This window comes from Aythya marila, assembly GCF_965140915.1.
Source record: "Aythya marila genome assembly, chromosome: 1".
NCBI lineage: Eukaryota > Metazoa > Chordata > Aves > Anseriformes > Anatidae > Aythya > Aythya marila.
Window position 1 is genome coordinate 8,341,904 of NC_139042.1, and position 22,857 is coordinate 8,364,760.

General features: G+C 38.0%; 1 protein-coding gene across 1 annotated transcript in view; it reads left to right on the top strand.

Annotated features, from left to right (window-relative positions):
• Positions 1-22,857, top strand: part of TMEM135 (transmembrane protein 135) — a 176,775-nt gene that overhangs the window by 69,921 nt on the left and 83,997 nt on the right. The window contains exon 5 of the mRNA XM_082772953.1: positions 6,542-6,607. Coding sequence (XP_082629079.1) covers positions 6,542-6,607 — 66 coding nt within the window. The remainder of the gene's footprint in view (positions 1-6,541; positions 6,608-22,857) is intronic.

Below are 22,857 nucleotides of genomic sequence, written 5' to 3' on the forward strand. Positions count from 1 at the left end.
GTCAAGGCAGAAGAGCTCAAATACCCTACTTCTCTAGTTTCCCAGACTGGCTGCTGGCCTATTTTATGGGTAATTCCAGCATTATACTGCTGTGTGTGTGTGTATATACATATATGTGGTTACCTGATATTTAATTATTTATAATTGCAGCTTTTGAGAGAGTTGAGAAGTTCACTCCTTTGTGTGGAGAACACAAGAAGAGGTAAAAGTCAGTTACAGACTGGGACCAGGAATCCCAATTAAATACCAAGCATTGCTGCTTTCATTGGGAGGAGGGTGGGAGGAAGGAAAGGGAGAAGAATGGGTAGAGAAGTCAGGAGAAGAAAAAATTATCTTGTAAAAAGTTGCAAATACCACAACTGCAGACTACTGGGTTCCGATTAAGATAAATAAATAATAATGCTTTTATTTCATACTCTTGGCAGCGAGTAACGCTTGATTATTTTTGCACTTGGTTCACTTGTTCCGTGTGTGTTCTGCAGCTGGAAGGTTTACAGCTCTTCTCAGAGAGGCTGAGATCTGTGAGCTGGTCAGCAGCAAGGGGTGTTCTCGCAGTGAAAGCCAACTGCAAAGTGGATTTTGTAGTTTGCTCTGCTTTCAGGCTTGCCATCGGCCTTCTTGGTCTGATAGTAAAGAAAAAATTGCATTTTTGCTTGCAAAATGCAAACTGGTTTTAACAGTGAGTGTGGAAGAAAGAAACGAGTTTTAGTGCAAGACCCCTACAGTGGTGTCTCTTGGACGCTGCTGAAATAGAAGTGCTGTGCTCTCAGCTGATAGCTAACTGGCTGCAGTGTCACCATGACATATATTACTTTTTGGACACCATGAAGATGAGGGTAGTTTAATTAGGAAGGGTATTTAGGGTATCTTAGTACCTGAAGAGTCTTAAAGTATGGATTTAATTCAATGAGCAAATGGAATTTGGCAATGTAATGGAAATGGTATTGAACTGATCAGGACTTTGTGTGTTAATTTTGCATCTCTGTTTAGACCACTATTCTGCAAATATTCTAAGCTACCTATGCAGTTAATCTTGTTAGTTTTAATACTGGATTATATATGCAGTGTTATTGATGAGTTTTACGAAACCTCAATTGTCTGGTAAGAGAAATAATGTTCTTCTATTACTTGAGGAGGGAGAACCATTTCTAGTTAGTACTTCAGTTGTATAAGATACATGGCTAAGTGCGTACTGTATTTCCTTTCTGTCCTCTAATCTTTGAGATGGGCTTCCTCCCTCCCCTATAAATTACAGCAGACTTGCCCCTTCTCTTGTGCGTCCCTCGAATTGGTAATTGCTGGGGCTTGTGCACATCACAGATAAGTGTCTTTGCGTCCCTTTTTGCATCTTTCTTTTCCTTTGGGGCAGGCAGAAAAACACAGCATTAAATACTAGAATTGTATTTTCCATCTTATAAAGTTGCACAAAGTCATACAAGAAAGCAAAGGAAAGCACGATGTGAAAGGATGCTGGTGCAGCTCCTCCTCTGGGACCCCACATTGTAAAAGCTGACAAGTTAGAGAAATTTCAGAAAACAAGTGCAAAGCTGTCAAAATCTCTATAAAATATCCTTTATCACAGAGCTCAAGTTGTGCAGTTTGTTTCATAGGGTTCATATTTTAGTTGCCTGCATAGCAGGTAAAGGTAAGAAGTGATTTGATCTGCTGATGACTAAGAGGAAAGAACTTTATTGCCGTGCTTTTCATCAAATGTCATAGCCATAAATAAGCTAATCAGTTAAGTTAAATACAAATCATCTGGAATAAGGTTTAGATCTAGTAGGTTGCCCTTCATTTGAATTTTTGGGGAAAGAAATGAGAAAAAAAAATATTTCAGAAGCTTCTTGAGCATTGTCCTATTCATTATTGCTGCTGCATCTTACCAAATCCCTCCTCTTTTTTGTAACACTTGTGCTTGTTTTCGAAAGCTGTGTGATGCTCAGCTAAAAAGGGCTGCAACAATAGTTCATTTGCAATATGTAATCGAGTTGAAAAATGTTATTGATGATTTTGGATAGACTGTTGTGAACCTTTTTTTAATGTCATTTGCTTTTTGAGAACAAACACAAATTTTAAAGGCCAGAGCTGTGAGCCAGCTATTTGAAGCCAAGATCAGCAAACTTAATAGGAGTGAAAAAAAGTCTTTTGTGTTATTCTATCCATTTTTGTATTTTTGTTCTTAAAACAAATTGCACCATTGCCATTCTAATTAAATCTGTAAATTGCTGTGAATGACTTCCAAAGATCTGTGCAGTTCAGAACATATCTTTAAACGTAATTAATTTTTTTATTTTATTTTTCTGAATGCAAGTGTAGAAGTAGATGCCAAAATTTGCCAGGTAATTAATAGCATGTGAAGCATGTAGTTCTAAAATTAATGTGCTTTAGCAGTCCCCTGCACTGCTGGTATTTGCAATTTTAAGTTTGGTAAAAACAGTAACTATTTTGATGAAGTATTGTGAGACCATTTTATTTTTGTGAATACCTAGAAAATTCAAAACATCTGGAATCAAAAATACTGCTTTTCTTGTTGTTTCTCCTACAATTTCCATCAATAATGCACAATTATTTTCCACTTCAGTTCTGATTCACACAAGCAGTTTCTCTTTTTTTTTTTAAACCCAACTGCAAGGAGTTTGAAGAGAAATGACTGCTTTGTTTGAGGGGGAGCACATCTTTGTCAATCGATGACATTAGAAGTTACGAGACATTATGGAGTGGCAGGATACGTCAGGCTGCCATCTCACCTCACATACAATCTGACACAGTGTGCATTCCTTAAAGTACAGTTTTAGGATTCGGCAACTATCAGCTTGGCAACACATTCATTTCACACTGAGATCACTAAAACCATCTGTTGATGATTTTCTTTCTTATGGACCTCTGACTCATGCCTCTGAATAGAAGTATCGAAAGTCACTGCCTAAGCCTGTAATGATTCTTATTTAGGGCTTATTCCCAGTGAATTCAATGAAAATAAATATAAACTTTTTACAGCTTCATAAAAATCTGATTACTAATGGAATACTTAATGCTAACAGAGATAGAGACAATTAAAAGTGATTTAAATTCCCAGTTGACTGTTTCTGTGGGAATAGTATTCATATTTCTTAAATGGACAGTTTTGTCTCTTTAATTAGTTATCTGACATGAAGATAAATCCTATCTCCAGTTGGTTGTATTTCATGGTTGGAGTTACAAATCCTAACATAAAACAGAAGATTATTTTAATATTTTCAGCATAAAAAATTGACACCATGAATGCTGTATTTTTAAATTAAGAGGGAATAAGTGCAATTATATGTAGAAACTTGGTAGGTAGTGGAAAAGTGTGTCATAAATGCAAAAATGTCAGCAAAAATGCTGACATTACAACCAAGTAATTAAACTTACTCTAAATGGCATAAAGCTGAGGGTATCCCTGATCAAGGATACTGTGAATTATGAACCAGAAGAGCCATGAGAAGAGTTCAGCGGGGGCAGAAGGGCAGTTCTGACCTGATGCCTAAAAGTGTGCTAATTTTTTCCAGTAGAAATCTGTTTCTGAAGTCATCCAAGAAATTATTTGGTAGCCTTTGTTGAGAGGTTAATTTCTGACAGAGCAGTACTCTGCATGCTTTTTTCATATATATGTAATTATATGTAAGCGTTGAGTGTATTGAAATGGAAGGTCCATTTCTTTAAAGTTTGTGCTCTGTGGACATGAGCTTCGTCAAAATCAAAACAAATTGTACCTGAATTTTATGCTGCATGAACATTGGCTCTTGTCATACCGATAACTTTGGTAGATTTGAAATTAAAAACTAAGAGTGTACAAGACAAGATGTGTTCAGTGAGCTGGGTTTTTAGCCAAAATTGATGTAATGACCTGTAAGGATCCTTACACTATTAGCAAGATGTTATCTCGTGAGGAATTTCAGAAAGGATGCAAGGTGAGTGTGGGAGCATGTTTTTTTTTTTTTTTTTTTTTTTTTTTCCCTGATGTTGTAGGACCCTTCCTTCATTCTTGTAGCTGTTTTCCCTTTATTCTTTATGAAGCATTAAGCGTGACTGAATTTACCGTTTCAAAAAAATAAATAAATAGGGGGGTAAATGTAAGGTTTAAGCTTAGGTGATGGAATAACGTTCTTGTTTTTAGCACCTTACCTAGCTGATATTTCTCTAAATTATCAATTTCATTTGACTTCCACTTCCCAGTATATGTCTTGGGTTTAGGAGCTTCCTTGCCCCAGTCCCCCTTTACTCCTCTAATCCCTTGTCCAAATCTCCTTTTCCCTTCTCCATCTCTGTGTTTATTCCTCCATGTTCAACCTGTACAGGTTGAGTGGCAGCAGGGTGCTTTGCGTTTCGGGATTTAAACGTGGCTTGTCTTGTCGCAGCCGGAAACCAGAGGAGGGAGGCCAGCTTGCTGCTCAGCTGACGTGAAGCATTTCCACTCCTGATAGAGAATTTGGGGAATTAGGCTGTGCTTCTCTGGAAAATCTCTGCAGATCAGCTGTAAATGGCAGTTTTTCTGGGACTTGCCAGTGAAAAGTCAGTTGTGCAATACTGGAACATGTTGATCAGGGAGGCAGCAGGGCCTCCATCCCTGGAGTCGGTCAACGTGTGGTTGATCAAGCCCTGGGCAACGTGCTCCTGGCCAACCGATGGCCCCAGCGGTCTCTGTTTTCTGTGGTTTGCCGAGGAGAAAGCTGGAAATGGAAGACGTTGCGGGAGTTTGTCCAAAATGGAAGTGTTACACATAAGTTCCCATTTTAAGACTGGCAGCCTTTTCCTAGCCTGATCAATGTAATCATCCGTTTGTGTGATGTTAGAGTTTTGAGAAGCCTGGGTCTGATCATTATCCTTTTGAACGATGTAACTTCTCTAAGCTTTCTCTTGGATTTTTGTGTTTTTTCTTTTCTTTTTTTTTTTTTTTTCTTTCCTTGTTTCTGAATGGTTTTGACATCTGGCATGAGCTATGGGAGTACAAGAGTATTAAGAGAGATCTTATACTAGGAGATGTGAAAAGAAAGTCACACACCCCAGTGGTTTTCAAAAGAAACAAAAGGAGCTTAGCTGTATTGACAGAATGCTCAATTCGGTTGAAACATCCTTAAAAACGTTGGTGGGAAGAGCTGATAAAAGAAACCAATTTGGGGAAACACAAAAGGTTGTATGAGGTTCACTTCACCTCTCAGAGGATAAAGGTTTGGGAAGAAGAGCCCCACTCGGGCACTGCCCCACATGGGGGTAAAAAGGTAAAACCTACCTAATCTGCACCTGGAAAGACCGAGGAATTAATCTCAGTAGATGTCTTTGGTACCATATTTGTTGAGATACAGCTGTCTTGTAGGACTGCAGCCTGCACCCCCAAATCTTGCAGTCACATAAGCATTGAGCTGCTTAATTTTTTAAATTGCTATTTTGAAAGACAGTCAGATACTACTGCTGCTAAAACTTTAAAAGCATTTTTTTCAAACAGCCTGATCATTACTTTTTAACATAGATCCCTAAATGTTAGAGTAATTTTTTTTATTAGAAACAGATATTAAAAACATGTTTCATTGCAGCTGAAATTGAAACCTGCTTCTCTGCTTGCTATGGAAACAGCTCTTTGAAACAAATCTATTCTTGTGTATACTGATGTGCCAATCCACGTTTTTATGTAACCAGTGGATTCTTTCGCTCCTTTTCCCAACCAGCTTGTAAATATAACAACATGGCAATTTGGCATACTTGTACTTTAAAACCAAAGTTGAGAAATCAACAGAAATACTGGTCATTTATAGAAATCATTCTTTGCATGTTGCAGTTGTGTTGATGGGTTGAGTTTTTGTATCAGAATGAAATGTGATACAGAACCTATCATTTTGTATTACTGCCTGAATTACGAGTCAGTAGTCGATGGTTATGCCAGAACTATGTGTTCAGTGTCCCACCAAATTAAACAAAGGATGGGACAACTAGCACAGGAACACATGCAACCTAACTAAAGCCTGACCTAATTACAGATTTCCCCAGTGTTGTGTTCCCTGTCTTTTGCACATGAACAACGTTGTGTTTTATGATGCCACAATTCCTGGTGTCAACAGGAGCACAGGTACTTCAAAGGAAGAGAGTTTCATCGTGCTCTTGGTTGTTTGTTAATTTAAGGCTATAATATTAATCAGCCACTTAAAAAAAATAAATTGCTTTCATGTTTTGTAAAATACCATGCACCTATTTTCCCCTTAGCAACCTGCTTTCTTGTGACAACCTCTGGAAGACCATTATTTGGGGCTGAACATCTCTGATGTCTATGAAGAATCTTGTGTAACCACTGCAGTGACTGGGGAGGGAACATGTGGTTCCTTTATTGAGGGTTTTGGTCTCATCATCACCTCTTGCTTTGTAATAAGCCTTTGCCAACCTGTGAAGACTTTTCTAAATAACTTACCAAAGTTGTAAAATGAATGCTGAATGTAGCTGACATTTAAAAAAATGTTAAATTTGAAACAAATCTTCATGAGCTGGGTTGACTTTTAAAAAATATCTAATTTGTGTGTGTTTGTTGATGCAGGCCACAGAAACGTTGTTCCGAATGGCAGTAGCAAGAGGAGCTATTACACCTTTAAGACACGGAGAAGTAAGGCTAAATACATCTTTTATTTTTTTCTTCTTCCTTTTTTTTTTTTTTTTTTTTTTTGCACATGTGGTATAAAGTTTTGTTAATGTAATGCTTTAAAAATTCCTGGGGGAATTATATTGCCTTCAGGTAAGTGAAGAGGGCTGGATTATATATAACTTGCATAACTATGTTAAAGGCTTTTTAAACAAGAGAAGAGAATTTAAATCCTGTCCTGTGGGAGATTAAATATTCTTCCCAAAACACTCTATTTTTCTATCTGCCTGGTTCATAAATTAGCATTATAATACAAGAGTCTCAAGTGTGTCCTTTTACCCAAGTAATTGTTCATTGGGTTTTCTATATAAAAAAAAAAAAAAAAGTAGAATCCAGAGAAATTCACGAGGTTGAGCTTTGTTACAGGGTAGCTCTAGAGAGTTTGCTTCATCCTTTGTCTTTCTCCCAAGAAATAAGTAGCTTCAGGTAGTATGTGAATTACTGTATGTATAGTAATTATTATATGTAATTATATATACAACATAATATACATTATACCTTATGTGTGTTAATGCATTAAGTATTTGAAATAAGGGATATTTGAATATTATGTTGCTTATACATAGTTCTGCTGATGGTGAACATTTTTCTTTCTCTGTTGTGTTGTTGTCAGGTTAACATTTTTCTGAACATTGCTAATATCTCCGATACTAGGGGATGAAATTTATTCTTAGCTTGAAAATTAAAAAAATATATATACTCCAGTCAGTCATGACACTCTGGAAGTGAGAACTGATCTGGGCATTGCCACAGCTGGACGTCACAGTACAGTGATTTTAATGTAGAAACTTTTATTTTTTTTTCATGGCAATCTGATTTTCATCAAATTCTTACGTAACTTTGTGAAAAGTTTGTGCATTCAGTCTGAAATCTAGGCCAAGACTTACCTTGGGATCCCAGCTGTGTTGTAAAATGTTCCTTACACTGATGAAACTGCCTTAATTTTTCTTTTGAGCAAAGTGATATATCTTTGCATCAGAATCTGAAGATGTACCTGAGATTTCCTGCTCTGATGTTTACAGCTTTAACTTTTCTGAATTTGGATCCTTTATAATTTTTATGTTCTGCTTTTCGTTCTGTCCTACAGAAGAGTGTAATACAACTTTCAGCAGTGCTAGTTTTGGAATATTTGCAATGCTTCCGCATTCTCTCTGTTTAGTTTTTCAGTGAGGGGTACTTTATTTTCTGTGTTTTAATGAATGTGTTGCTCAGAAAGATCGTGGAATCTCTGTCCCTGTAGTTACTTGGTGAATAATGTGAATTATGGGGGAAAAAAATGAAATGATTCTTTTAAGATTGTTACTAATAATATCACACATTTAAAACACTGGGACATCACGTGTAGATGTAGAACTTAGTAGCATGGCCTAGTGGTGGACATTAGTACTAGGTTAAAGGTTGGACGAGATCATCTTAAAAGTCTTTTCCAGCCTGAATGATTCTATGATTCACAGGCATAACAATCTCTGTTGTGAACAATGTTGGTCATTAATGTATATGCTACATCATATGCTGTAGAAATGATGTGGTAGAAAATGTTTCAGTTGTTTCTTCAGATATTTCCTCTGATCTTTATCAATTAAACTGCCTCAAGGGCTAGAGAGAAGATAAGTGGTGAGAGGTTGTTGCTGTGATTAGGGAGGGTGGAACTGGGTGAAAGTGCATCCGTTTGGCGATGGGGAACTGATATGCCGGCATGCCGTGTCCCGTGACACCATAGCCTGGGTTGGACTTCAGTGCAAGTCATGTAATGTTAGAATGAGAGAAATAAAAAGGCCTTTTTTCTCTCTTATATTTTTATCAGGCTACACGCAGGGGAAAAAATATCTCAACCCAAGGAAGATCTCTTCCTTAAATTCTGTTGTTGAATTAGAATTCATTTAGTTTGAAAATGAGGAATAACAATCAAAAGAAATTAATTTTTCCAGAAAATGATTTCCAGAAGAAACATATAATTATGAAGAGTCACATTAATTTTTTTTTAGCTCTTCCAAGGAATTGCTAAACGTTTGCACAGTGCATAAGTAGAAGGGGAGCCAGAAAAAAAAAAAAAAGTTGCATGTGAACTAAAGTTCACCGCATTCTGTTTGAGAAGTGTGAACTTGGCAGCTGAAATGAAAGCCGAGCAACTTGTTTATTGGCAGGTCCAAACTCCGGGGGCAGCCGTCCAAATGTGCAAAAGTGCTGTTGGGCTTTCACAGCAATATTTAGAGTGTAGTCCCGTTTCACATTTAGGAGGGAGTAGAACTGTTCAATACTGGAAGGAAGAAATAACGTAGATACTTAGTTATTTTAAATTCATTTAAAATTTTCAGTATTCTGTCTACACTGCTAAACAGATTAATGGGCAGATATTTCTTCTGTGCAGACACAACAGTTATCCATTTTAATCCAGTTGTCATCAACAGGTGGATTTATAATATTCATTGCTTAGGGCAAATGCCTTTTCTCCTTCTTCTGGCCGTTCCCTGTTCCCTGGGATTCATCTTCTCAAGTCTGTATGCTTATAGAATTTTTAAATCTTGTTTTAATTATCCTTGAAGGAATTGAAAAATGAGGTGATTCTAGATATTTGACTTTTGGATGTGCTTTGTAAAATTACCGTTGAGAGTTTACAGAATCACGCTGCCAAAAGTAGTTCTCAAATTTGGGTCCATAACGTTAGTAGTTATTGAACTGGAGGATTTGGATCATGAAGGTTCCTGAAGAACCTTCTCAACAATTGCCTTGCTCCTGGTTTGACTAAGTGCAGTAGCATCCATGGGAGGGAATCAAACCCTGGAGTAGAATTCCTCTTCAGGAATCAATATGTTGTTTTTCTTGTTAATTAGTTAGTTCTGTCAGTTGCTTTGTCCTGGGGGTGGAGCATGAGACAGAGCCTCGCAGAGTTTACTCATTTCTGTTAGCACTTCACGCTCGTTCCAAGACGATCCAAAAGCTGCACGAGCAGATGTGATCCCACCAAATCTGCGGCTGCGCTTGTGTACAGGAGGTTCAGGATGTGTTTCATTAACTCCACAAGCTTTCGAGTCAGGGCGTAGCTGCGAGCTGTGCGCTCGGGGTACCTGACACCACCCAGGGAACTTGGCCAGCTGTTTGTGGTGCTCATGCAGCAGGCAGGGATCTGCTGCCATCTGCTCCTCACTCCTTTCAGCCGCTTCCACAGTTCCAGCTGCTGTCTTCCTGGGTGCCAGCTGATGTGGCAGCAGTGGCAGGGATGTGAGGAAACAAGAGGAACCGCAGCCTGTCTGCTGAAGAGGATGAGAAAGGAAATAGGAGGAGCCTGGTGCTTCAGGTTCGACAGTTCATGCTTTCTTACCAGTTTTGCTTGCCAGTTCTGCATCTGCTGGAGCTTCTGCTGTTGAATGCTCATCCTGTCCCCAGGGGGAGACCACCAGAAGATGGTTTAAGGGTTAGTAGTGGCTGTGAGAAGTCATTGGATGCATGATAGGTAGATGGAATATGTTTGACAGGCAGTGCTGAAATCTGATGACCATACACAGAAACCTTTTCCCTAATTTTAACCAAAAGTGATCAACTTTATTCACACTGAGCAACAAAGAAGTGATAATCAGAAGCAGTGTGTCGCAAATAAGACTTGCGAGGAGGTGCTGAACAGGACTGGATGTGGGCCTTGGCAACCTGCTTGGTTGAGCTGGATGCCCGCATGTAAGCAGGACTTTGGACCAGATGACCACCAGCAACCCTTCCAGCCTCATCCCTCTCTGGTTCTGTGAAGGAGGGATCCAATTATGACAAATAGTTTGCAGGACCGGTGTTAACAGCCCCTGTGGAAGAGGCAAACAGAAATGCATGCAGCCCATCTAGAGAAGGAGCAGGAGGATAAACAGAGGGGGTGGAATGCTTAATGGAAAAACACGAAGAAATAGGTAGGCTCATGTGGACAGCAGAGGTGATGGCAGAGGCAGGATTCCCAGAGAGCCAGAAGCGATAACAGCCATGTTTGAACTCTGTGGATGTTAACTCATTTCTTACAACATCTTTATGAGTCTGTAAACTGTCTGGCTCTTCTGGGTGGAAGAATTCAGGTATGCATCTTTAGAGTTCTTCAAGTCAATCAGCAAAAAAGAACTGCATAAGAGAAAGGCTGTGCCCCAGGGGTTGTGCTCTTCCATCTGAAACATTAAGACGTAAGGGGGACCTTCAGTATGATGGAACTTGCTGAATCTTCATGTAGGGTTCTTGTCCTGGGATATACAGGAGAAATTAATCTTGCACAAGAGACAGACTTGAATAGGAGAATCAGAGAAAAAAAAAAAAAAAAGCTTAGGTTATATGATAGATCCATTTTATAATTTCTGCAACAGCTGAGATGTTTTGAGAAGTTTCAAAGAAAGAAATGGAATCCTCAGTCTGTAGCAGTACTAAAGAATGCCGTTAATTTAGGATATTTGGTGGTTTATTCCTTCTTTTTTTCTGCTCCAGTTATACAAAAGCCTTTGTCCATGAAATGCCAATGGAAACAAAGTATGAAAAGGGATTTCTAGACTGTGTCTGTAAGTTTCAATGGGGTTCAGTTCACAATAACGTTTAGATTTAGCTGCAGTGCCTGAGGAGAGATCTATCCAAGTTGACATTGATTTGCCGGTACTTTGTTGTAGGAAGGCATGTCTTTGCTTTCCTTTAAAACTGTGTTTAATACATTTCAGGATTATGTTTTCATTCTGAGACTTTTCTGTAAGGGAAATAATATGAAGTGTAGAGTTTTATGAACAGTTACCTATAAAAGGTGATTTTGATGGATTTTGTATTTATACTAAATACCTGTGATACACATATGATTAAATTTTACCTAGAACTTAATCAAGGGGATTTGTAAGGATCTTTAACATGCAATTTCTTTTATGTTTTTAGAAGTAAATACATAAAGGTGGCAACAGCAATATGAAATACTTCATTCTGCAACAGTTTTCCTATTAGTTCCACAGACCTTATCCTCTGCTATACAGTTTGCACTTGGGACAGACGTAAAATGACACAGTCCAAGAGCCACAGCTCTACCTGCATCACTTGGGTTCAAGCTTTGAAAAAAGCATTGGGACAACTTTTAAGATAACATCAGTTTGTTTTGGTCTGAACAGGAAGGACCTTAGTAACAGCAATGCAGTTATTTCCAAATAAGCCATCCTTATATTTTTGTGATATGTTTTATTTTGTCTTGTTTTGACAATCCAATACTCCAACAAAGTATTTTTTCTGTATAACTCAAAACCAGACTATTTTGTTATATGATAGGATGCTTATATATTTTAGAGTAATTCTATTAAAGTCAATAATAAATGTAAAAACATTATAAAAAGCTAAAGAAGATGTGAAAGCATTTATTTTTTCTTATAATGGGTTGCACTATAAGTAACTGGTAAATCACAAAATTCAGTAGTCACTGAAGTAATGTTTCTAAAACAGTTTTGTATATATATGTGTGTATACATGTTACACATGTGTAGGTATAGGTTCTTTTTCTTTTTCATTATGAAATTTTATCTTTTTTTTTTTTTTTTTTTAGATAGAATTTCTACCTTGGAAAATAGGGGAAAATGTTAAAAGGTGATTACTAGCTCAAAGTTCCTTGCCCTCTTTCAGCCCCATACACCACATCAGAGCAGAATGTAGTACAGTAGTCCTGGAAACTTCAGCTGTGTAATTAAGTCAGTTAGGCAATAATCCTTATTATTAGTAGCAATAACTAATCTTTTTTTTTTTTTCATGTGAAGGGACTTCCTGATTTTGTTTGTCATTAGAGCAATTTGAAAGAGATCTTAGGACACATCAATTACTTTATTTAGGTCTGTTTTGTAAAGGTGACAGGGTGTAGATTGGTCATTTAAATGATGATCTTTTCTCTATATGAAAGGTTTTATTCTAGAAATTATGGAATTCTAGATATGATTTTTATATTTGGGGTTTTGTCACAGTGATGTGCCTGCTTCATTTAGAGTGTAGTCCCTGATGAAGCTAGCTTCATTTGTAATACATGAAACACAGGAAGACTTCATAAACGGCAGGATTGTGGCTTGTGAAAGGTATTGTGAATCACTTGAGATTAATTTTCATTCAAATAAAATTGCTTTGGGCACTCTGTTTCCCGTGATTTTAGCTCGAGGGCATACCAGGCCTAATCACTTACAGGCACGTTACAAACCAAACGGCAACGTGATCCTAGACATCTGATCCCCTACCCTCTTGCCTTCCTATCACAAAGATGTCATTATTGCCAGGGTTTTAAAGCTCTGCTCTCACAGACTACCCTGACATCTCTGATTTCCATTCTTTTGTCTTGAACACTTTGTTACTGACATGTTAATATGTAAGGAAATATGTTTGTTCAGATTACATAAATCTTACAGCATGGGAGCCACTCTAGTTATATCCCCGATGATGTTCTACTTTTTAAGCTTTATGTTGGACACTTTTTAAAAGTGCTGTTGGTCAGAATGAGTCTTGTTTGTTCTCATTGCAAATTAAAATTCTTCCTAGCAAACTGTGTTTGACATATACAAAAGAAGTCTGGTTTGGTACAATGAAACTTAAATTCTTGTGAGGCCGTGTCATAACATTCATGGACTTTTCCTGCCTTCAAAGTAGCATTGTCAGTCTCTTGGATCTTAATTTGTGTTTTCTTTCCCTCCTGGTTGAGGGTTGCTAGTACACAGAAAAATGTGTATTTTTTTAATTCATTATGTTGCAAAACAATGTCAATTTAATTTAACCAAGCCATATTTTCTGAATACGTGGTGTAAGATCTAAATTTCCTGTATATTTCAGTATTCACTTCTCTTGTCTTTGCACTCTTATTTTGGAAAGGTATTACTTTGCAAAATTATAAAGAAGCAGTTACTTGCAGAGTCCCTTTTCCTTTAAAGGGAGGTCACTTCTTTCTCTGTCCCCAAGACAGAAAAGAAATATTTCTAGCTTTAAATTTTTATTTTTTTTTTTAAAGTATTTGCATAGGTTTGTTTTTTTTTTATTATTATTATTATTATTATTATTATTTTTTATGTGATGAGTGTCAGAACTATTTAAAAATAGTATTGGTATCTGGAAAATCCTTCTGGTGGGTCAGGATTACCAACCAGATCAAAAGTAGTTCAATTGCTTGTCAATAATATCTGGAAGTAATTTAAAAGTAAATAATTCTGCTTAAATACAGTGAAAACTGAAGCTGGAGGGAAAGAGAATGCCATAGGTCCCGGGAGAGGAAAATTGCCAGATTCCCTTCACATTGTTCCAGTGTTCACAGTTTGAGTGTTGTTTTTGCCACATGTTCAGTTATGTAAAGGTGGTCTGTGTCCACATCACTATGTCTTCTGTACTAGATTGTCCTGGGCTATCCTTTCTATGTGGTTTATAGGTTGAGAAACATTTTTAATCATGAAGAAGAAAGTTAATTTGTCTCCAAACCTTAGCCTAACGTAAAGAACTCTGCTGCTCTTTTAATAGGTGATTTGCCTAAATATATTCTGTTTCTTGCTAAAAATCGTCATGAGCCTTGACTAATACTGATGTATTCCAGATAATTTTAAAGTGGGATTCATAGGGTAGGGAACATCAAAACTGAAAACATTTTAGGTATTGTGTACAATGTAAATGTAAGGTAGAAATACCTGAAAACAGGATAATGGCTACATGTTCCAGAATATGAAGAGTTAACACTTAAGAACGATAACACTCAAGTTTGGAAACAGAGAACTTTTGATTTCACTTCTGTTTTGAAAGTTATGTAAGTAAGCTATCTAAGTGATTTATTTTTTATTTTTATTTTTTTTCCTTTTTCTTTCTTTTTTTAGATGTATGGGCAATGTAGCCTGTCTGCTTTTCATAAACTGGAACAATGGGGTTTAGTACTTTAAATGTTTGACATATCATGCTATGCATTCTTTTTATTGTAAAGTAGATCTTTTAATGCAGACTGATAGAATATATTTATATTATTATAATCATAACTTCCCCTTTGTGAAGTAAAACATGAGTCTAAAATGTACATTGGATTATACTCTCAAATATTTGCCAGATATCATCAAGAAGGTTTTGACAAGCAGCATGGGAAGGAGGGAGTTAGCTATTTTAAAGATTTTGTTCTTTCTTAAAACTTTCTTTTACATTCCCTTTATATTCCACATTTCTTTTTTTTTTTTTTCTCATAACACATAACAATAAAAAATAAATGCACATCAACTACTTCATTGCTTATAATATATGTAGATTCACTTTGAAGAAGGGATACTTTAATTTTAGTGGAAATGTTATTTGCATTCAGTCATTCCCAGCTAACGATAACTAGTATTCCTCTAGGAGAAAAATGCAAATGCAAGAATCACACTTAAATGATTGTTGGTGTTTCCTGCCTGCTCTTTAGAATTATCACCAAATTCAATTGTTTGAGTAATGTCTTCCCATTTCGATGGCAGATGGAGGAGTGGCTCATGACCATTCTTCAAAACCCCATCGAGGAGACAAATCGGTTTGACAAGAAACAAAACCCAGGACAGATTGGAATGACTGAGGAGTCGAAAATTATTTTTGACTTTGCATCATAGGCTTTTTCCTCTGGTCAAGTGACTGGGGATAAAAAGAAATCACTGTATTGCTTCGTGCCCAGTTAAATTTTTAATGCTCTCATTCTTTCTGCTACCTTAATTCAAGTTATTTTATGCTCATTCATATGTTAGGCTTCTAAAAATATTGTTGAGCACACATGAATAAAGTAGCTGTCTTTCAGTTGTTAATTCCTCTGTGTATAAATAGGTTGCATAAATCTAAATGTTATTTGAAACGCTTTTCTTTGGCTTTCTGAAATCAGGGTGAATGTGCTGCAGTCAGTGAGCCAGCGCTTTCTGCTTCCTGTTTGATGCCCAGAATCTGGGGAAAAGCATACAAATCAGAGTTATTATTAATGAGTAATTTTAGATAGTAGCTGGTGAACTGCTGAAAAGTGAAACCAATGACAAGTAAGATTGGGAGGGATATGAACAAAAATAAGAAGCAGCAATTAATACTTCTGTTTTGACAATGTCTCCTGTAAGATCCTTGCAGAGAGGCTGATGAAAAAAGGGTTGGGTGGGCAGACGATGAGGTGGATGGAAAACTGGGTTAATGGCGAGACCCTGAGGGTGGTGGTCAGTGGCATGAGGTCTGGCCGGAGGCCTGTAGTGAGTGGATGAGTACCCAGGAGGTCAGTACTGGTGGACAGCAAGCTGGACCTGAGGCAGCGATGTGCCCTTGCTGCAAAAGAGGCTGATGGTGTGCTGGGCTGCATTAGGGAGGATGATCCAGCTCTGGGCTGCTCACTGCAAGAGAGACATGGAGATCCTGGAGTTAGGCCAGCAAAGGGCCGTAAAAGTGATGAAGGACCTGGAGCACCTCTGCTGTGAGGAGAGGCTGAGAGAGCTGTTGCTGTTCAGCCTGGAGAAGAGGAGGCTCAGGAGGATCTCATCCATGTCTGTAAACACCTGAAGGGAGAGTGCAAAGAAGCCGGAGCCAGTCTCTGTTCAGTGGTGCCCAGTGCCAGGACAAGAGGTGATGGGCACAAACTGGAGCACAGGAGGTTCCAGCTAAACATCAGGCAGCACTTCTGTGCTGTGTGGATGATGGAGCACTGGCTGGCACAGGTTGCTCAGAGAGGCTGTGGAGTCTCCTTGGAGATCTTCAAAAGCCACCTGGATGTGGTGCTGGGCAGCCTGCTTAGGGTGTCCCTGCTTGAGCAGGGGTGGGACCAGATGGACCCAGAGGTGCCTGCCAGCCTCACCCATTCTGTTTTGTGTATAAAGTGCCAAGTTTTGAAATCTTGCCGTGCATTTCTCAGTATGTGTAAAAATAGAATAATGCATCACTTAAATATGTACCCAATAAATAGTGTACAAAATTTAAAATTTAAGTATTCCTTTCATAAACTTATTTTAAACTTTGAAAAAAAAATCAAAGTGCACTACCTAGAAACTCCAGTTTACACTCTCAGGGTTTTAGGATGACCCCCCAGAAAACTGAAGGTGTGTGAAAGCACTCTTTGTTTTCACAAATTTATAGGGAGGTTGTCTATCCCAATTGGGAAGTGATACCCCAAACAAGGTGCAGTATTTCTAGTGTAATACTAATTGGTTACAGGAGGGAGAAGACCCTGGAGCATCTCTGTCATATGATGGATTGGGATCCTCGTACGATGAGAACTTTTTTGGACACCACAATTCTGGTACTGCACCCCCAGTGATTTGAAGTCAGTTCATACTTCAAATTTTTGTTCTCCTTCCTCCTTTTAAATAAAGAACTGTCATGAATTGGTTTTGGGAGGCCAGCCCTATGCCTGGAGAACAGTCCAGCCTCAGACAGTCAAATACCGCTACAAATGTAAAGGAAACTCTTTGTTATGGAAAAGGTCAAATGCCACTGCTCAGTGCCCAAGTGTGAGCACAGAGGGCACTTCAAGAACCAGTAATAGTGGCTCTTAATTGAACTTCTCTGTTTAAAGTTTTCTGCTAACTCAATTTTAATATTTTTACAGGGTTAAATTGCTGTCTTCTCAGAATTAAATTATTTTTTCGACTAGCATCTTGCATGAGATAAGCTGGCTGTGGGTCTGGTCTGCCGGCAGGAGGAATGTCAGCACGAGCAGGCTGTTGGAGCAGTTCTCCCACTCTGCACCATGAAACCAATCTGTTCCTGTCGGTTACAATTTTATGGAAACTAATTCTTTCTTGATGGAATCAGGTGAAAAATATGTGGTTCTGATTAACAAACAGTATGCACGGTTTCATAAGGTCACAGGGAGCATTCCCCTGGACATGTGCATGCATTCAGGTGTGTGTGTGTATGATTGTGGATATATATCAAGATAGGCATCTTTGTGTACTAAAAATGATGGGCAGTTTATTGTTTTCTTTATGTATATACTTGTTTTTAACTATTTGTAGTACAGTTGGTAAACTAATGCGACATGATGTAATTAGATTGTAACTTAGACGTTTATTATAATATTTAATCAGTTCACTTGTTTCTATGTCTCACAGACTCATCTTTTTAAACTCTGTAACCTGCAAAAGAATATTTAGTGTAGCCATGCAACATAAACCCCAAAAATGAGCATTTTTTAAGCAGTACTGTTTTCTGTAGGAAATAAGTATTATACAAATGACTGCCTGAAGAAAATAATGATCTTTCATTTTTAAGTACCCCGCAGAGCTGAAGAAAATAAACCACTATCTGCAGTCTGCCTAATAGACTGCTCACCACATCACCACATGCAATTAAGCATAAGTGATTTTTCTGCTCAGGACAAGCTCAAGACTGATTTAGCAATGAAACTTAATTACTTCTAGCCCTTAGAGAAAATGGCTCAACAAGGTTGAGGTTGTTGGCAGGGCAATGTGGGAAAGCAATTGCTGAAACTCCCGTCACCATTTCTGATTTTCTGTTAGCAGTACTTAGAGGCATTAACCTTCAATTGAACAAATAATTCGCACAAAATTGTGCATTATGCCATTTGTTTCTTTGCTACAGGTAAGGGGAAAGACAATGAAAGATAAGTGAAACACAAGTGATCTGAGCACGTCAAAGTACTTCAGTGTATGGGTGAAGTTCTTCTGTGCTAATAAAAAAACCTTACAGATTAGTTCTCAGATGCCTGTATGTGTAAGGTCACCATCCTAGACATAGAAATTTCAGGCTAACAGCTAAAACTAAAAGTGTATTTGAGTTTCTTCACAACTTAGTATGCCATAGGTAAATTAGTTTCTTTAATTTGTGCTAAGGCGACAGGAAAAATGATGAAGGAGCTGAATAAAAAAATAATCATATTAACGAATGACTTTATTGCTTCATCTGAGTTTTTAGGAATGTGTTATTTAAAGGAAACAGGAACTTCAATTCTGTGGCTCCAAGGAATACATCTGGAATAACAATTCTGAAGGACATATGGCATCAATTGGCTTATATTTTCCTATATGGAGGTTCTGATTGCAGTAAAGGGAAGAACTCTTCATTAATTACACAGAATTAAAAATACAAATACTGTGCTGTTGTTGATTTATATGCCCTGCTGAAGTACAGTGAGTTCTGAAAGAAAATGTGGGAGTTGAGCAAAGAAAATTGCCTTTTCTGCTTGTCAGCTGGGACAATAACTCGCTTTGCTTTTGCAGTTTATTTTTCCTCTGAAAGGTTTTGACTCCCATACTCTTTATCTCTTCCTGTAGATAAATCTCTCGTACACCTCTATGAGCATTTTCATTTACAAAGAGAACTAATATTGAAGTTGTAATTCATTCCACATAGTCACCTCAGTAGTGTTCAAAGTGTTATTCCTGCTAACAGCTATGGATGTATTTATCAATGGAAATACTCATGGTAACAAAATTAACGTGTGCTTGAATATTTGCAAGAGTGTGCAGCAGTAGGCACTAATTCCCCAAGGCACATTTAGCACATGCTCTACTGCTTTACTCAGTAGGGAGTCAGTTTAAGTATGTGTATATGTCCCCTTAATTTCAACAGTATTTAACAAAATAGCTGACTTAAACCTTTCACTGGATAGGAAATAATAATTCAAGCATGTTCTTCAATGCTGTTGATTTTTTTAATTATTATTTTATAAATATATTTGAATTCAGGGCTTTTAAAGACTTGGAATGAACACTGTCGTAGGCTTACATTTATCATCCCTAGAAGTCAAGTTGGTGTATCTGGGTATTTCTCATTATAAGGGAATAGGGCGTTTTGGGTAGTAAATAGATATTTTAAAAATCATGCTGAATTTTCTCTAATGTGTAAATACAGCTTTCAGTAACCTATAGATTGGCTCGCAGCATTGTTAGTCCCTTTCTAAGCCATATTTCCCTTGCATACACTCTTTGAACTGCTTAGGCTTAAAATTTCTAAGCCAAATGAGGCTGGTGCCCCTCAATAAGTTTGCTTTGCTATGCAGTCTTGATTCACCTCCTCTCATGAATGAGGCTGAGGTCTGGCAGAAACCGCCATGTGACTGAGTAATTCAAGACACATGTGCTCAGAACTGAATTACAGTTGCACCAGGAACATGTGTCAAGAACCACATGAACTTAATAGGAGATAATTCCTGCCCCAAACAGTTAACTACCTAAATAAATTTGGGAAAAGGCTGGAGAAAATGTACTATTAATATCTCCACGTGTGACTTGAGTAGGTGTGTGTTTAACTTAGTCATACAAAAGTGAAAAGTACGCTTCTGTTCTTATCACTTCAGCTATGAGGCCAAAATATCACTGATTGTTTTGCAGGTCACGCAATAGATTTATTTAATTCCTGTCTTAAACTCATTAATGGATCTTGATGACCCAAGTGCTCTCATGCAGTTTTAGGTTGCAGCAGACGTCCCAGTGGCACGCTCATCTCTGTTTTCTTCAGCCCTCCAGTGATAAGGTGATGCTTGGGCTGTCCTGTAACTATCACCTTTCAAATTTTGTGACTAATAATATTGATGGGATCATATCACTACCTATTTCTTAAATTTCATTGAAGTTTGGAAGCCAAGCTTCACTCCTTAGGAGAAAAGACTGGTGCGATCTGCTGCTTAATTGGGATAGCACCAGTAGCACTGCTCTCTCCTTTCATCTATTACCTAAATGTTTTTAACATACGTAGAGATGAATTATTTTGTTTACAAACTTCCTCTCTGTTTTTATAATTTTATAAGACAGGTACTTTGACTTCCATGCGTCTCCTGGATTTTATTCCATTAACTTGTTTGTAAAAAGAGCTCACCAGTCATTTTTAATTTACTTCTCTGAATTTTCTTCGCTCCAGCTGAGCTGTGTCATTTTACAGCCTGTGCAGAATGGAACTGAACAGAGGCAGATGTGGAAATATTTCTTTTTCAATAACGATATTTTGTACACAATGTGCTCCTCCTGTGGAATTCATTACAGCTCGTTGGACTTTGTGTAAATACAGGAGAAAACCCTTAGATGAATACAAATTCTGTGTCTCATCTGCGTGCCCTTGAACTCAGTTTTATTTTAGAAGGACTGAGTGTGAGAGAAATATGCACGGGTACGATTTTCCAGAAGATTTTCCAGAAGTTTTGGGACATCATGAGAAAATTGTTTTGAATTCCAGAAATTTGGAAGTACACACATATTTACTAAAATATTTCTTTACAGAAAAAACTCTCTGAGGTTACTGAAACTCAGAACATTCCTCCTGCAACTTTTGCACAATCAAGTCTGACCCTGCAACTGCTTTTTAGAATTAAAGTGTTCTTCGTTTATTTTTTTATTTCAATGGTAGCGATGATGTGTAAAGGAAAGGCTGATTAATTCCTGTTTCCATGTTCTTGAGATCCACTCAAAGTTCTGAAATTCATCCTTATTTCATCTCAAATAGAAATGACCATTTAAAGCAGTAGCTCGTAAATAATATGGCCTGGTACAGGCAGTGGTTATCAAGAAATAATTTAACGTGAAACATTAAATGTCTCTCTTGCAAGCACGTCTTTCCAACAGTTAACTGTACTCATGAAACTGTCCTAAATGAGTATTTTCTCATTTCAGTATGCTAGTAGCTTTGAATTATATCAATGCATTATGTTACATGCAATATAAATTCTTACAGTTCAAGTATATGCAATTTCTAGAAACAGCATTTAGTGACGAGGTTCACAAAATATTTTGATTATTTTGTGATAGTAGTGTGGGAAATGCTGTTACTTGTAACGGAGCTGTGTATGCAAAAGACAGAAATGTACCATTATGGTAAGTTGTTGTCATGAGCTTGGTGGGGACTATATTAATTTCAGTATGGTTTCAACACTAACTACAGCGTACTGCAAACTGTCACGCATTAGTGCTTTGCTGACAATGTGTAAATTGTTTATATGGCCACTGAGCAGTAAATGCAGCAACAATTCATTTATCTTAAAATACAAAATAGATTTATTTTTTATTTCCCCTAATAACTAGTAAATGTTTAGGGCTAGGCTCTGCCAATATACATTAAAATATCAATGTGGGATTTCCCTACAACTCATTCTGGGTTGCTGTTTCACAGTGCCCATGGTAACATCTGAGGGACATTGTGACTTATGAGGGTTGTGGTGACATTTGAGGGACATGGTGACATACGGGTGGCTGAGAGAAGGACCCTCCCCCAGTTGCTTCCCAAGGCATTTTTGTACAAACAAGATTATAATTTGCGGTTATGTTACAGATGCTGGTAAAGCACTCTTGGAATGAAAAGCAACAGCTGTTTGATGTTTAAATACTGTGCTCGTGTCTGAAGCAGAAGGAACAGTTTGTGCCTTGAAAGTTAGGGAGAATTTTAGAGAAGCTGGGCAGAAGGGTTCAGCGTCGAGCAAGTCTCACTTGAGTTCTCCTCATGCTGCCAGCTACGTTCACAAGGACTTGTAGCCATCCAGCACAGGGTGCCAACGCTGGTGCTGTCCTCTTGCTGTCCTCTCCAGGGAGTGGGCACAGTGGGGTTTGCAGTGGGGACGTAGCCATCCTACTAGGGATGGGACCCAATACACGGCACCTGGTGTATTTTTAACAAGTCTTAATACCTTCTTACCCGGTGTGCTCACATCATACCTCTACTTGTCACAACAGAGATGCCGTGTTACTGCCCTTCCTTTTGTCACAGTCCATGGAAGGGCCATAGTACAAGACATTTCTAAGTTTTGCCTTGTGGTACTTGTGTTGTTTCAAGTGTCTGCAAAAATCTTTGCATGTACCCTTCATTTTGAAGACCTGTTATGCCAGGTAGGTGGCCAGGCAGAGACTTGGGGCCTTGTAATCCCAGCCCTGCCATGCAGACATTGTGTATTGACTCAAAGACCAGGGTGTCCTTGCTTCTTGCCCCTTCCCACTTTTATTTTCTCCAATATTTCAACAGTGTTTTTTTAAGGTCCTACCAAGACAAAGTTTTTTTCTTGTAATAAGTAGAAACAACCCATCAGAGTTGTGCTTTTAGAGCATTACCTCCAAGAGTAGAACAATGCATAGAAGTTAAAGGTGCTCAAACCTTGCTGCAGTGGCACCAGAAAGACTGGGCCAGCCCACTGAAGGCCACTCTTCCTAATCTAACTGCTAAACTGATCAGGAAAAGGCTATGGGAAGGCACCTCTGTAAGTTACAACACGATTTTTTTAGTGCTGGTTGCTATTAGGATGTCTCCTGTCCCACAGTGCTGAACCTTAAAAGTTCAGGAGTTTTTGGAGAGCTGAAATGAGACAA